General features: G+C 45.2%; 1 protein-coding gene across 1 annotated transcript; it reads right to left on the bottom strand.

Moving 5' to 3' along the window:
• Positions 1-6,351: 6,351 nt before the first annotated feature.
• LOC122365723 lies at positions 6,352-10,124 on the bottom strand. Its single transcript, XM_043337171.1, has 2 exons — positions 9,819-10,124; positions 6,352-6,686 (listed from the first exon to the last, which is right to left on the bottom strand). The coding sequence occupies exons 1-2, from the start codon at positions 9,894-9,896 to the stop codon at positions 6,393-6,395; spliced, it is 372 nt and encodes a 123-aa protein (XP_043193106.1). The 5' UTR covers positions 9,897-10,124; the 3' UTR covers positions 6,352-6,392.
• Between the last annotated feature and the right edge of the window lie 4,946 nt (positions 10,125-15,070).

Here is a 15,070-nt window from a genome sequence, read left to right as displayed (position 1 = left end):
CGACCCCCGACACCCACTCACAGCCGCCATTTATTGTGCTAAAAAGTTACACCCCGAAGTAACATTTTCAGTTTTCAGCTACCCACCCAGCCTGAGCCACTTCTATGCGCCACAGTCCACACCGTCCATCTTCTTCCGACCAGTCCATCACATCTCACCGGTCCTGTTGCTTCTCTCTCCCTCCTCCCACTCTGTTCCGCTCCTCTGACCGCCCCCCCCCCCCCGCTTCTGCAGCTCGCAGCTCGAGCAGCCGCAGCCCCGTGGGACGCGGCGGCGAGCGGTTCCGGCCGTGATAACAGCACCACCGCCGCCGGCCCACCGCAGATAATGGCAGCCAAGTGCGCCGTAATAGTCGCACCGAGACGCGGCTCATTAATTCGCGCGCGCGCGCGGCCTGCTGGTGGCGCGCTGGGCGGGCACCGGTCAGCGACGCGCTGAGCGCCGGCCATCAGCGAGCGCTGATGATGATGACTAGTGGCCGCACGTGAGACCGAGGCTCGACGCAGCCGGGGGTCACCGGTGACGGTGCCGTGATGAGGCGTTTAGAGAGCGGGACAGGAGCGGAGCAGATGGAAAAGGAACGGACGGGAACAGAGCAGTCGGAATGGAACAAACGGGAAAGGAACGAACAAAAATGAAATGTACGGAAGCGAAACTAACGGGAAGGGAACAGCGGGCATAAAATCATAACTTATCCCTGGCAGGACTTCAGCATGCAAGGCTCTTCAAAGGAAACGGAACGGAAACGGAACGGAAACGGAACGGAAACGGAACGGAAACGGAACGGAAACGGAACGGAAACGAAACGGAAACGGAACGGAAACACAACGGAAACGGAACGGAAACGGAACGGAAACCGAATGGAAACGGAATAGCGATGAGTGGGATCAATTGGAATCTCATTCAGTCCCTTTGCCCTCACTCATATGAAAGGCAACCGTCGCCATACTAATAAAAATATTACCTCTATATGAATATGATATAGGTATTATCTACACTTATATAATAAAAATATCGTATAACCTTGGCCCGCTTAAGTCCAGTCCCCTTTGTCTTCTCCCTTCATAGCCAATTCTGTCTGAGTCCCAGTTCTCCTGGATAAGAGAACCATGCATTTTCGGCTGCCGCCGCTGCATCCGGCCTCACATTGATAACGCAGAACGCTGCCTCCTTTTCCTGCATTTAATCATTTGCTATCGTCTCTGAGTGATGATTTTCCTTGCAGTGTCCTAACTAGCCAGCCACTGTGCTCATTGTGGTCATTTGTCACACCAGACCCAGCTTTTTGTTTCGGTTGCTGCGGTTTGTGTTTTGTGGTAGTGCTCTTTATCATGGAATGTAAACTGCAGTTGAGCAGCGACTATGTGAGGATTAGAATACGATTTGCCGTGAAATTACAGTATGTATAGCTATCATACTGAGGCAAAACATGTCATTTTTTACATTTGACGCTGACATTTTTGCTGAAGTTTTGTCCAAGAAGCTTCGAAGTTCGAACAGTGTTCACTCATCACCCCACATAGCAACATATCTCCATAGCGAATAAATCTCCATAGCGAATAAATCGTGATCACTATAGTCGCTTTGTGACAATTATTATCCCACGCCGAGTCATCAGAAATCAATTCGTTACAGAAAGCCGACTATTAAAAACACTGCGGATACTTATCTGCCACTTCCTTCCGTGCCGACCCTATTTATTCATGCGAGCTCCCTCAGCATCCGTGAGGGTGACCGAGCTCCTTAGGAGGACGAGACTGCGACTGCGGGAGGCGGAGGGGGGGGGGGGGCAGGGGCGACAGCGAAGCCACGAGGGCAGCAGGAGGCGGGGAAGCAGCAAAGCGAGGCAGTAAAGCAGCGAAACAGCGAGACGAGACAGACAACGAGGCTATGTGTGGAGACACAGCGAGGGCAGAGAGAAGAGACAGTGCCTCGAGACAGCGAGGCTGTAAGCGGAACAGGCAGCAACAGCGCTCAAAAAAGACAGTGGGACGGGTCCTAAGGTCTCAGGGATGGGGAACACGATCAGCGATCGATACCGACCCGTGACTGGTTAGATTACATTTATGCATATCAGCCTGCCGAACAATGCATACGGAGCGATAGGAGCTTAGCGCTGGATCACCAAGAGCAGGGAAGGTCAGGCATCAGTCAGCGGGCACCGCGCGTTGCGCCGCCTAAGTTCGGTAGAGATGGTCAAATGTCGCCTATCCAGGTCATGGCAAGTGGGCTGGTGTTATAATCTCATGCGTGTTGAGCGGATTGGTCAGTCCAGGCACATAGCGGAAAGCACGGCGCTGGTTAAAACGTTGTAACAATCTCTCCGCGTCGGCCACTCAGTTATAATCCATACATGCTCCAGACGGACGGATGGTGGTCCATTCGGCGAGGCTGTTCCGCCGGCTGGTTCCGGCCGGGTGATACGGCTGGATTACTCCTGGGAGAAGCTCATTAGGCGACTGGAGGCCTTGGTCCGCCGCGTCGGTCATGGCTGTGGTAACGGAAGATCAACTACCGAAAGGACGCCTGGTGAATCGTTTTGAAAATGGCGCTGACATATTTAGTATAACTATTCTATTTATTATGTGCTATGTGTTAGTCTGAACTTGATTTATTTTGATTTTGTTTGGTTTGGTTTGTTTGGAAACACATCAGATATAACACGGAAAACAATCGCGATTGTAATGTAGAGCTATCATGTCTCTGAATTCGTTAGCTATCTACGATTGTTGCTAGAGATGTCGATCGGATACCAACTGTTTGGTACCTATACCGATACCAAACCGATACCAACTTGGTATTTGGTATTTCAAGGCGAGTGCATTTGGTATTTTGTTGGTATTATGAATCCTCACTAATGTAAAAGAGGCTGAGAATTTGGTAAAAAGTTGGTATTTTCCTCATATTCCCAAGTCCGTTCGGTTTCGGTATTTTTCCATGGATATTGTTGGTATTTTGTTTGGTATCGGTATCACGATTTTCCGTAATTGACATCACTAGTTGTTGCCCACAGATTAATTGTTTATAGTTAATCCTAAAAAAACGCAAATCAACCTTACAAGAAAATCAGTGGCTCTTTTTGCCGCAACCCTTCCCGATATTTTGTTTAGGACGTAAATACCTCCAATTGCATCCTGTTGCTCGAAGCGGCTGATCCCCGTTCGGAAAGAACTAGGCTTCTGGGCGGCAAAATAAGCTGGCCGGCACCATATGGTGTGACGGGTCACGCTCTACACTTTCATTTTCCCTGTCAGATTGCATTACTTCGCCGGCGGGGCGTCGGGTAAAAAATAGTGGGTCAAGTAAATTGGCTGACAGCCATTGAAAACAACCACCAGGGAGGGCGTAATTATGAGTTATGACGTTCAACAAAACGTAGATCAGTTCAGTGTTGGTCTCCTTGTTGCTTTTGTGGTAGGCGCTAACAGAAACGAGCAATAAATATTATCCATAGCGAAGCTGCAGTCAACGTATTTGACCAAATTAGTTAACTGACACCATGCAACCAACATTCACAACACAAACCACACATAAACTTAAGTGTTATGATAATAGTGACTTCTACTTATAAGTATTTGAGAACAACCACCTAACAAGTAAAGCAGTTCTTTTTTTGTAAAAATAACAATTATTTAACTACAACAATACTTGACGATGCCTTTTAGCTATATTGCTGCTGAATAATTGAATGCTGAATGGAATGCCTCCTGAATGATGCGCGTTTCAATGGTCAGCAATTAAGCTTGAAGTGAGTTTAGCTATCATTCATCTCCTGCAGAACGCAATAAGCAGCTTCGATAGCTTCTCAGAGCTTTAATTATTTGGTCTTTGCAAGACAAGATGGAAAGTAAACAATGTGACAGACGCAGACCGGAAAACAGGAGATAAGAACGGTAAGACAATGATGAATGGTCGCTGGCAACCAGAGTAAAGTGCTGCTTTGTAACGCACATATGACATAGGAATATTTAGTATTAACTTCAGAGAACGTCTGTTCAATTATTGCAGGGTGAACAGAGAAAGGGGGTCTGCACCGCGCAGGGTTAGGCTATTCACTTATGCTATTAGATCAAAATAATCCATTTGGCAAAGCATAGAAATCGAAAATGATTCAAGACGGTTGTTGAAAAATGTTTCTAAGAAAGAAAATACTGAATGCCTAGTGGTTACGACGAGTAGGTATAAGATCAAGACGAGTCACGAATCACCGATAGGCGTTATCACAGGTGTATTCGCGGCCATTGGGGCGACGTAAGAAAAGAAGAAAGCAACTGGCCCCAAGAACTTTAAATTATCAGTTATGATGCGCCTTTTCCTTGATATGCATAGAATTTACCATTAATTGTTAGAGAAAATTGCATTTAAAATCTTCCATTTATGCTTTTTCCATCGTTTGCACAATATGTTCTTTTACTAAGCTAGAAACTCTAATTAGAAATAGTTCCTGCATCATCGTCAAGAACAATAGGGGAGGCTTGAAGTGAATACAATAATCGAAACGGTTTTGTTATCTATGTAAAGACACTTCTAAAATTGCCTGTAGAAATATTGAAGGCAAAAGTTCAACTTTTTCACAAGACGGATGTCTATAAACCTATTCAACGTGTGACAACTCAGCCGGTATTTCGTCGCCTACAGCCCAGCTTTCCCTAGTGACCGATAGAGGCGCTGCTATCGATGTCCACCCGTGCCGCCTAACGCACCGAATCGCGACGATTTGAGTCTCACAAAAGGGCAAGTATCCATATTCCATATGCATGAAGAACTCGGACTAAGTGTGGCAGCTTTGATGCTCATTCAGTGAGCTAACATCAGTTACAGTGTGATCGAGGTGGACGTTGGTGTTTGGAATCAATCGACATAAACTCGGCATTTCCCATTGGATTTATGCGACACATATGGTGTCGCCTCTCCATTGGTCCCTGGTCTGTTCCCATCCACTGTGGCACCTGCTCTATCTCTGCTCCGGCCATAAACCTGTGGCCATAAAACGTCAGAGGGGCAAGGAAGCAGTGTGACGCGACCAAAACATACCAAGATACCTGTTATCATTGAATTCAGGCACTTGTGAGTGCATTTATACATACACTTCGTGTCATGAAGATATGCCATTGCACTTTACATGAAACTCAAATTATCTTTTCCTTCTACCACTGTTTACATTATCTATACGTATTTAGATGGCTATATATCACACGATTGGTTACGCATTTCTCAATAAGCTGTCTAGTTTCGCTCCAACGTTCAAATGAAAACATACCTAAATAGCCAGTAAATATAAATAGGCATTATCATCTAAGTTCGTTTATCAAAGAGATTGGCTAGATAATTATTAGAATATGGCTTTTTACGCGATATGTAATGAGCCATATTTGGATTGAGTGCCAAAAAATATCAGAAAAAGTGGGATTTCTGAATGAAAAGTGAATGCACAGCTGCGATATCTAAAACGTGGTTTCAAAGTTGGACCTCAACAATATAACTAACAACTGTAGGTATCTGTGCTGAGGTCACAATTTAACGAGTTCATAAAGGCTGTTCGTGTGTCTGTACATTTCTCATTTGCACATACCATCCCAATCAATTTGCTTTGCATCTTTCGCAGGGAATTTCAAAACATCTCCCAAATGTTATAACTCTGAAGAAATACAGAAATGCAACTATGACCGCGTTTCCATGGGCACTCGTGATCCGGATCAGCAAATATAAATCGTATAATATTCCTCGAACTCTTCGTTACAGGGTATAATTCAGAGCGGATTAGGCTTATATAATCAGTTAATCCCTTATTCTAATTTTCATAAATGTACTAAGTATAATGGATTAGCTAATCTACTTTTGCTGATCCGGATCACAGGTGCCCATGAAACCGGGCTTATATCATTGTAAATATTTATCGGTGTTTTATCACATAACCAACAGAAACTACAAGACAATTGGCCATTTATTTACAAAGGATTCGGACATGATATGCAGTGTTTATCACCATTGCCTGCATCGCCAACACTGCGCGAGTTCCTTGACGTTCAGCTTTATGTTGGACGTCTTTCTAAGAACACAACTAAAGCGAAATACACGCACACTTGAATCCAAGCCTCTAAAAAGGCAGGACTTTACCCAATTATACTAATGCCATACATCCCGCCAATCATTTGCAAATACCGTTTTACAATTTTCACCTTGCACCTTGCCCGGATTTGGTTCCATTTGCTCGCGTTCGAATCATTCACGACCGCTGAGCCAAATACAAGCAGACTGGTTGACTCGTGTACGGTTCTTAGCTCAGTACGCTGTGCTTTCTCAGCATAGTCCACTGTATGTTCTCAGCAGAGTTCGTGTACCGTCCTCAGCAGAGTCCGCCGTGCGCTCTCAGCAGAGTCCGCTGTACATTCTCAGCAGAGTCCGCTGGGCGTGCGGCTGGCCGAGTAGAGACCCAGTCGGCGCCGTTTCACGCGGCCGTCCCGCCGGAACACGGTGCTCTGGCCGGCGCGCTCCGTGACCGGTCCCTTCCCCACGGCGTGGGCCAGTATGTCTGGCGTGGCCCACTCCTCGCCACGCTGGCAGAAGCCGCCGGTGAGGGGGCGGGGCATCAGGGTGTCCACGTCCGGCGCGTCGGCCACCTTGGTGCTCGACTCCCAGAGGAAATCGGTGCCGTTCGGGAACAGAAGACGGGTCCACAGGTCCATCTGTGAAGACGAGAGGGAGAGTCAGTTCCGTGAGCACAAAAGAGTGGCAACGGTGAAGGGAACTTTTACAAGCCAGTTTGGACATTCTTCTGTACTTCATGCTTTCAACGTTTGCAAACACCTTTTTATTTGCGATCATCTTTGAACACGATAAACAGTTAACGAGTTAGATAGTAGAGAGAGGCGTCTATTATATATATATATATACATTTAGGAAAACTATTATATTTTGACAAGTTTAATTGCCAAGCGTTACAGATGAGCTCAAAACGATTATGAAGCTGAACATCATGGTGAGTACTTTGTTTGCCGTAGAGGATGGGAACTCTTGAATGATATAGTGCAAATTGATTGTTTTAAAAGACCGGTGACATGCTCGAATTCTGCTTAACCATCAATAAAAAATCCAGCATGATAAATCGGAAAATTAGGTTGTGGTTTGACTTTTTACTATCTATAAGTTATTATTCATTTACTTTTTTGCACCATAAGTGGACCATGCACAATGTGATTTGGTATTCCTAACCTGTCAAATTTTGCCGACCGGCCACCGAGAAATGTCCCATGTTCCGAGGGCATCGTGATCAGTTACCAGAACTTGCTTATGAGTGGAACGAGCTGAAATAAACAGAACAAAAATGGATTAGTCATTAGTCAGATGTCGTAACTCTAACTTTTACTTTCATCGCGAGTGTCAAATGTAGAACAAGCTTAAGTTACGAGAATCACTGCTATTAGCGCCTCCCAGATGACTAGAATTTCGAGAGAGCCACTCTGTGTTAGCAACTTTATTGCAGGGCTTACAGGTATATTAAAAATTTTGATGAAACGATAAGATATTTTATTGCGGTAATTAGCTAACACTAACAGCTGCTAGCAATCGCATTGTTCCAAACGGTCACTAACTCAATTTGTTCAAAGACGAATCAATAATCTGTCATCTAGTTATGCCAGCTGCCTGCCAAATGCCAAGAAAGCAGAGTCAGAGTATGCATTGCCTATGTAACTGCTAGTCCACCGGGAATACCTGTGTGATGTATGGGTAATTGGGCATTGAAGGTAAAAAAGAAGATAATATTTCTGACACACACCAGTGCTGTTTTAGATTGTCATGTGTTTTATACTGTAATGGATGAATATGTTTTATAACTACTGTAATGGGTATCATGCTGCCACGACTAGGCCATATATAAGATTTGGATAAAAAAAGGATTATCTACTCCAAGTTAACCAAATTGTCGTTTGCTTCATGGAGCGCACAGTTCTGCATAAAGCTGTGAATATAGGACTTGGCCTTGACCGGGTGCGATGCGCAGGGAAGCACAAGGAAAACAGGAGCGCAGGCGGGATTTTTCCGTCAAACCGGGCCAACAAGCCACGTTGCCAAGGTTAGCAGCCGGCTCGTCCCGCCGCAGGCCAGGGGACCGGTTTGCCGGCGCTGGTGCTGAGCGCATTATTCTGGAATTTGAGCCGAAAGGACATATGTTGGTGGCTGCAGTCCACGCTGGAAGGAAGGGCCTGGGTGATAAGCAGAGTGCTGATTTGTTAGTGAATGTTGTATGTTGGTTATAACGTTAGTGTTATGCTTTGTTATACTAAGCTGTATTATAATTTACAGGTTATTCACTTGTCATGGCTAGGCTTAGACAAATAGAAACCGGTACGTTATATTTTCTTTTACAAATTATTATGATTTGATGGTAAACATTCCAAAATATATTACGCTCAAAATATAAGCATCTGATGAGGCTCAATGCGCCTTTCATTTTCAAGGAGCACATTAATTGCGATCCTGCGTCTTCAGCTCCTAACGAGGAAGCAAAAGACTTTAAAGCTCCAAGAATGTCTAAGCTTGATTAACCCGCGCCCCGTTGGGCTCTGCCGAGCAACGCGCCCCGTTGGGGGGGGGGGCATTTTGGCCCCCCCCCCCTAAGATCTCGAGAACCACGCAACCTAGCGACAAGCGTCAAACGGTGTTGGATAGCCCTATCAGGGAACTACCTTGTGACCCAATTTTATTGACCTAGGTCAAACCGATGACGTCACAGGTCAGGTCAAAGGTCAAATTTTCACCGTTTACAGGCATTTCAAGAAATGCGTTGTAAAATCGAGTAAAATGCATTTCATTGAAAATCATCGATGGGGAAATGTTCTTCAAACACATATTTTGCTATTTGAGGTCACTGATACCAGGTCAGGTCACAGAGGTCAGGTCACTGGGGGGTCACAATATGAAAGTGTCGTGTGATACATGTTTTATGGTCCATTTCACATGACAAATGCGATTATGTGGGTCAGGCAGCCTTTGGGGCCAGCCTAGGTCACGTTTTGGTCAAGGTCAGGTCAAGGTCAGGTCAAGGTCAGGTCAAATTAGGTCAAATTTCAAAGTTGATATTTTTGCATAAAATGGGTATCGAATCGATGCAGCTCGTCACGGGGAGTTCAATGGTGGTCTTTGTTTTGCCGTACGTGGTCTAGAATCACTAAAAATTGAGTTCAAAAATTTGACGTCATCATTTTTGAACAGTTTTTTCGCTATAACTTGGCCAAAAAACGAGATATCGATCTGAAATTTGGTATGTATATAGAAGAGCGCAGGGACTATCACATATATTCCGGTTTTTTCGAAATTCGGAAAAATTTGGGATTTTTTTATAGTTTTTCTAAAAAAAATCAATTTTTTGAATTTTTGGGGATCAAAAACCCAAAATTTTGAAAATCCGAGATAGCAGTTTTGTAGCGCCGCTTTTTGTCTACTAGACCATATAAAGAACTTTGAAATGGCTTGATAACTGTAGATTTGGCGAGCGTTTCAAGATTGCATGTTTTTTGCTCATTTTTGCTCGAACATGACCTCAGTTTGACCTCAATAACTCCTGACCTAAGGTGACCTAAGACTTGAAATTTTGTGTGAAGGTGTCAAATTGATGCCCGGGAAGGTACTGAAAATTTGGCGGCGCTGCGCGCCGCCGTTTTCTTGCTATTCAGGAAAAACCACAGGGGGGGGCCAAAATGGCCCCCCCCCAACGGGGCGAGGGTTAAACTAGACGCACCTTTTATTTACCGTCGACAAAAACTCGGGTGCGACTGAGACGCGGATGTTGTTGACAATCCCCAGACCGGTTATCTCACCTTACACAGCACCACGATGACGAGCAGGCACATTGCCGTCTTGACGGCGCCCGTCGACGAGGCCCTAATTTTGCGCATAGCTGCAGCTGCACTGTCGCTGCCTGCGTCCTGCCACTGACGAGCGTCCCCTGCCAACTGACAGGGCTTCTTTCCTCGACAGTGCACGGAGCCCCGCTTTCCGCAGTTGTTCGCGTGAAGACGTGGCAGGTAGAAGCGATGGCGGCCTCGATTCGCCCGCCGTTTGCGCTTCCTGCCCGGCCACGTACCCCAGGGTTTGCACGCGACTGACCGTATACGCCACCTCGAGACGGTAAATTGTGCAGCAACGTCGAGGTTTGAAGGTTATGGTCAGCCAGTACAGCCACTACAATGTGATTGTGAATGGTACACGAGTGCGATAAAGTGTCGATAATATCAGAGGACATCAATGTTATGTAGTTGACATTTTAGCTGAAAACGTGGCCGCAATCCGCTGTTCGCTTTAATGCGTTTGTGGTCAGAGTAGGTCATTTTGGTCATCAGTCGGTCATGATGACGCGCTTTTGATCAAAAATAATTTTCATCAAAGTCAAAAATTACCATTTCAATTGTTCTGCTTCTTTACAAAGTCGTTTTCAGCAGTCGCAAAAAAAGAGGAAATATTTATGCATATCAGTTCTAAATATCCAGAAATGACTAAAAATTAGGAGTTCAAATGCCAATGAGGTGTCGTGGAAACGATGGCATAACAAAGTTTGGCTTTTCAAAGGCTATGAACGCTTGCTATCGAATGTTCTGCTTATAGGCGAGATAATCCCTGTTTGTTAACAATATAGGGAACAAACACTCTTGACAGCCTATATGATTACCTAAGCATTTAACCGAACGACAAAAAAAAAAATAAATCAGAAAGGGTTTCGTAAGTTTCACTTTCTTTCGAGCCACCCTTTACTGCTCGTCATTCGGTGGATATTAGCGGTACTACATTTAATACTTCATTTAATTAAGATATTAGCAAGCGGTGAGGTTAATGAGATATTTTTTGTACTCTTCCCCCCCCCCCTCCCCACACACACACAGACACACATAAGCTTGCATTTAGTATTCTATACGATCCACTGGCAAGGATAGATCAACTTGAAAGTTAATCATCGACCACTGAAGAGTTTAGGGAATGTGCTAAGGTCGTGCAGGAATAGGTATACCATTACCGCTCTGATTCTGCAGCCTGGTGACTGGCCGCCTGGCCGTTCTTAACCCTCGCCCGCACATGGGGGGGGGGGGTGTGGTTGCCACACACCCCCCCCAGGCAGTCTTTCTGCTCTGCACTCAACATTTTTAGAGCTAGAAGCCTGATTTTTCGTGTATAGCTGCTCCTCTATCCTTTCTTGATGTCCACTGAAAAATTCAAGTTTCTGTGGTTTTTGGTTTCGGAGATATGACCTTGTTTTTCAGGTCATGTCACGACCCAAATGACCAATTCTCAACATCTTGCGTTGGCTATGGGCCTTGTGAGCTTTTGACACCTTGCTTTCGGCCTTTTTTTGCCAGTCTTACCTCTCACCTATCATGAAACATGTTGTTCGACGATGTACAGATGTCAAGGTCAGGGTCAAGGTCAACCTAGGTCATCTAACATAATTACGTTTTAGGCAAGCTGAATTTACTTTTCGTGAATTTTTTTTGACTGCATTTTTGGTAAAAGCTTCTCAGATCATGATTTCATGTAATATGGACACATAAACACTCGGTGCACACATCAATATACACACAGACACACACAAACATACAAACACATATAATTGACCTTGACCTAACTTGACCTGAAATGACCTCAGCAGCAAAAATCTGGTCGGGTAGTGTGATAAAGAGGTTCTAGCTGGCTTGGCACCAGAAAACGGCATCGTCATCGGTATATGATAAGCACTAAGCAGCGCACTTGATATCCAACGGTGACCCAAAACAGCAATATTTTTAGTTTGACCTGACCTGGAAGGTCAATGACTGACCTGAGAAGGTAAAACTGGGTATCATTGGATTTGTCTCTTCCCAAAGAATCTTTTTTGGTCTTTACCGCGAAGCTCTATCTCCAACAGGAACGAAATGGCGCGGGGGGGGGGGGGTGGCAACCCCCCCCCCCCATGTGCGTTCTAGGATGGGAAAATGGCATATGCGGGCGAGGGTTAAAGTAACATCACGTCTCTATCACTACCCTGCCCTAAACATTTTGAAAGTCACCTCTGAACCGGGTTTTCGAGGTTATCCCCAAACCAGTGCACACTGCAGTGTGGCCAGAACGCTGCGGGTCAGAGCTGGATATGCCGTCTGGGGGCAGACTGGTGGACTGAGCGCCCGACCTGACCTCTATTCCGGAGAGCGCTCACACAGTCCCTTGCCTGAACGGTGGGAGCCAATCCACAGGGCATTGAGGCTAAACCAGAGGAGAGGAGGGAGTAGCTACCAATGGGAGCAGCAGAGAGTTGGTCATTCTGCTTGTTCAGCCTAGCTCATTTGTTCAGGCGTCTGGTCGGGGCTATTGTTGGTGAAGGGACTCTGCATTTCCCTTGTTCAGAATTAGAATGTCGAATAAAACACACAGTTAGTCTGTACCTGTTCCTTAATCTTTAGGGTGCACTTTCAGTTTCAAAAAGTATGGTTTAGACGTAAGACGAGTTAACACATAAATTCCGACATTGATTTTTGAAAGTGCTACAATTAAGCAAGCATACGTGCCTAGTGGCCTTAGCCGGTTTTGAAAAGCTGCTCTGTGCTTCATAATAAAGATGACTTAGGACTTATTAACCTGGCTGTCCTGCAAACCATGATAAGAGACTAGTGGTTTGCGGTTCCCCGCCCGTCAGACGACTTTTGGCTCATCCCGATCAAGAGAAGGGTTGAGATAATGCTATACTCGTATGCTCGTTTCATTCACTAAGCATAACGCTAGCTTCCAAAAGGGTGGAAACTGGACGTGCTTGAAAATGGCTAGCAGCTAAGGCGTTTGCCTGACATTGGTCCTGTGCAATCAGCAGCGCTCTTTTGAGAAAGGTGCATCAGAGATTGAGGGCTATAGTGTATAACCGTCGCCCTTTTATCTGATTCAGGGTCATGAAAATCCAGCAGCCATCTTGTTGGCGATTATACTATTAAAAAAAAAAAATACATACACACACACTCAAGCTCTAAGCTTATTTTGGTCCATAAAATGAAAACATTAGATGGTGTTTTGCATTCATCCCCATGGTACTCCATGTAGGTTTGATGTGAATGTGCTGTTGTACAAATGTAAAGAATATGAAAACATTATTTAGCCAAGTACAAAAGGAACAAAAATTCGAATACCAGACCAAAAGGAGTAGATACCCAATAAATTATTGTATTCCATTCTCGTTTCTCTCTCCTCCTCCTCCTCCTCCTCTCTCTTTCTTTCTTTCTTTCTCTCTCTCTCTCTCTCTCTCTCTCTCTCTCTCTCTCTCTCTCTCTCTCTCTCTCTCTCTCTCTTAAAACTAACTGAAGTGCTAACAATGAGTCAGATCCGTTCATTCCGTTTCACAATTCAGATATTCACAAAAAGCTCAGGAAGTTGCAACATTTCTCCACGTGCCTGCAAGCTGTAATGGTTGCTCCCTGGACTGTAACCACCAGCGATCGCCTCATCCATGCAGCTTTCAGCATCGTTGCGCTACCGGTGCCATTCGATGTTAACCGTTCTGTACTTGGAAACCCCGCTGACCGGTCAACCAGCGGGTAGCGGCTCGGTTTCGTCAACCGGCGGCCGTATCATGTGCGATGGCTCGCTGCAATGTCTCGGAGGGTGGACCAATGGCTCAGTGTCTCGCCACGACCTCGGGGCGCCTCCTTCTGCGAACAAACACGGCGTGAGTGGGACAGATTAGCATGGCCCGCTGTGTCCCATGCAAGGACCGAGGTCAAACGAGAGAGAACTGCATGGCTGCCAGTGCATAGATCGGCCGCCAATGTCCTCCCATTGGTTCGGTGCAGAGTGCACATGAGAGTCCACGAGATTGTGTGTCGTGATGTCTGGTTGTTGCGACATTTTTAAAATGTCTTGGCATGTCGGACGACAAGAGACGTCGGGAATCGCCAAGGAATGGACATTTGATCGGCGTCAGCCCATCTGTTGCTGTCATCATGCACTGAGTGTTAATGGTTCTATCAAGCTACCAATAATCTTGGCATTATTTTGATTGGGACGCGAAAACTTCTGTCAACGCCAATTAAGAGGAAACTGGAATGCCTGTTAGTGGTACTGACAATATATTCTAATTCTACTCTATAGAGTAGAATTAGAATTTCGTTATAGTAACGCATAACGCAATTCTAATTTCTATAAGATATGAAATAAACAAATAGAAGCATAGTGGCGAGACCCATGAGTACCTACCTACTTCATTTTTCATAATCACGACAAAGTCGAAAAAGAAAAAGAGAAGAGCCCTCCTACACAGCAGCCGTCCTCCTGCTGCGAAAGAGACAGCGTCGAAAGTTCTATAGAGCCTTGGTCGAAAGTGACGCAGACAGAAGCGCAGCTGACAACACTATGACTGCTTAATTCTTGCATATGAATACCGAAAAGAACTTCAATCATTCAAATGCTGACTAAGTCACCAGAGATAGCGGATTGTTCTTGAAAAAGTCGTCGGATGAGGTGCACGATTCTATTTTTACAACATCCGTTTTAATCTCCTACGGGTATACGCTGCCATACATAACAGCACGCATTTCGTAGGGCGATTGATAATTATGGGTGTCGCAATGTAGTCACGAATGTTCAAACGTCAGCTTCGTACCAAAAGGTCCATTTTTAGGGATTTGCAATTGACGTAAATGGTGTAAGAAATGGCTGAGTTGAGTTAGGTAGCAAAATTTCAAGTTTCAACATCACCTGTTGCGGTTTTGTCTTTAATTAGGCCTGTTAATTTTTTCTGGAACATGTTCCATGTTCGAAGGCATATGGATTGTTACCGAATACTTACCCACGACGACCGAATGCGGCCAACTGCGTACGTTGTGGAACATAAATGGACACCACCTACGTCCTACAATGTAGGTGTAGGTGGTATTGGACCGGACAAGGTTCGGCACTGTTTACTAAAGCAGTTCTTGCATCTCACCCTTACGACTAAACTTTAAAGACAGAATGCAAACCGAACGATTAGACTCTGGGATGGGCGTGTATGGTGTGTTGTACTCGCTGGCACACCTGTGGAGACAATGTTGGACTGTGTTGCACAGCTGTTGCGTAACAGCCA

This window comes from Amphibalanus amphitrite, unplaced genomic scaffold (genome assembly GCF_019059575.1).
Source record: "Amphibalanus amphitrite isolate SeventyFive unplaced genomic scaffold, NRLGWU_Aamphi_draft 000028F_arrow, whole genome shotgun sequence".
Classification (NCBI taxonomy): Eukaryota; Metazoa; Arthropoda; class Thecostraca; order Balanomorpha; family Balanidae; genus Amphibalanus; species Amphibalanus amphitrite.
Note: the sequence above shows the minus strand (reverse complement) of the source record. Positions and strands in the feature narration are given on the sequence as shown.

Coding starts and splice junctions, on each gene's coding strand:
- LOC122365723 (XM_043337171.1), bottom strand. CDS start 9,896: ATGCGCAAAATTAGGGCCTCGTCGACGGGCGCCGTCAAGACGGCAATG. Junction 6,687..9,818: donor TCATCGTGGTGCTGTGTAAG/GTGAGATAACCG, acceptor TCGTCTTCACAG/ATGGACCTGTGGACCCGTCT.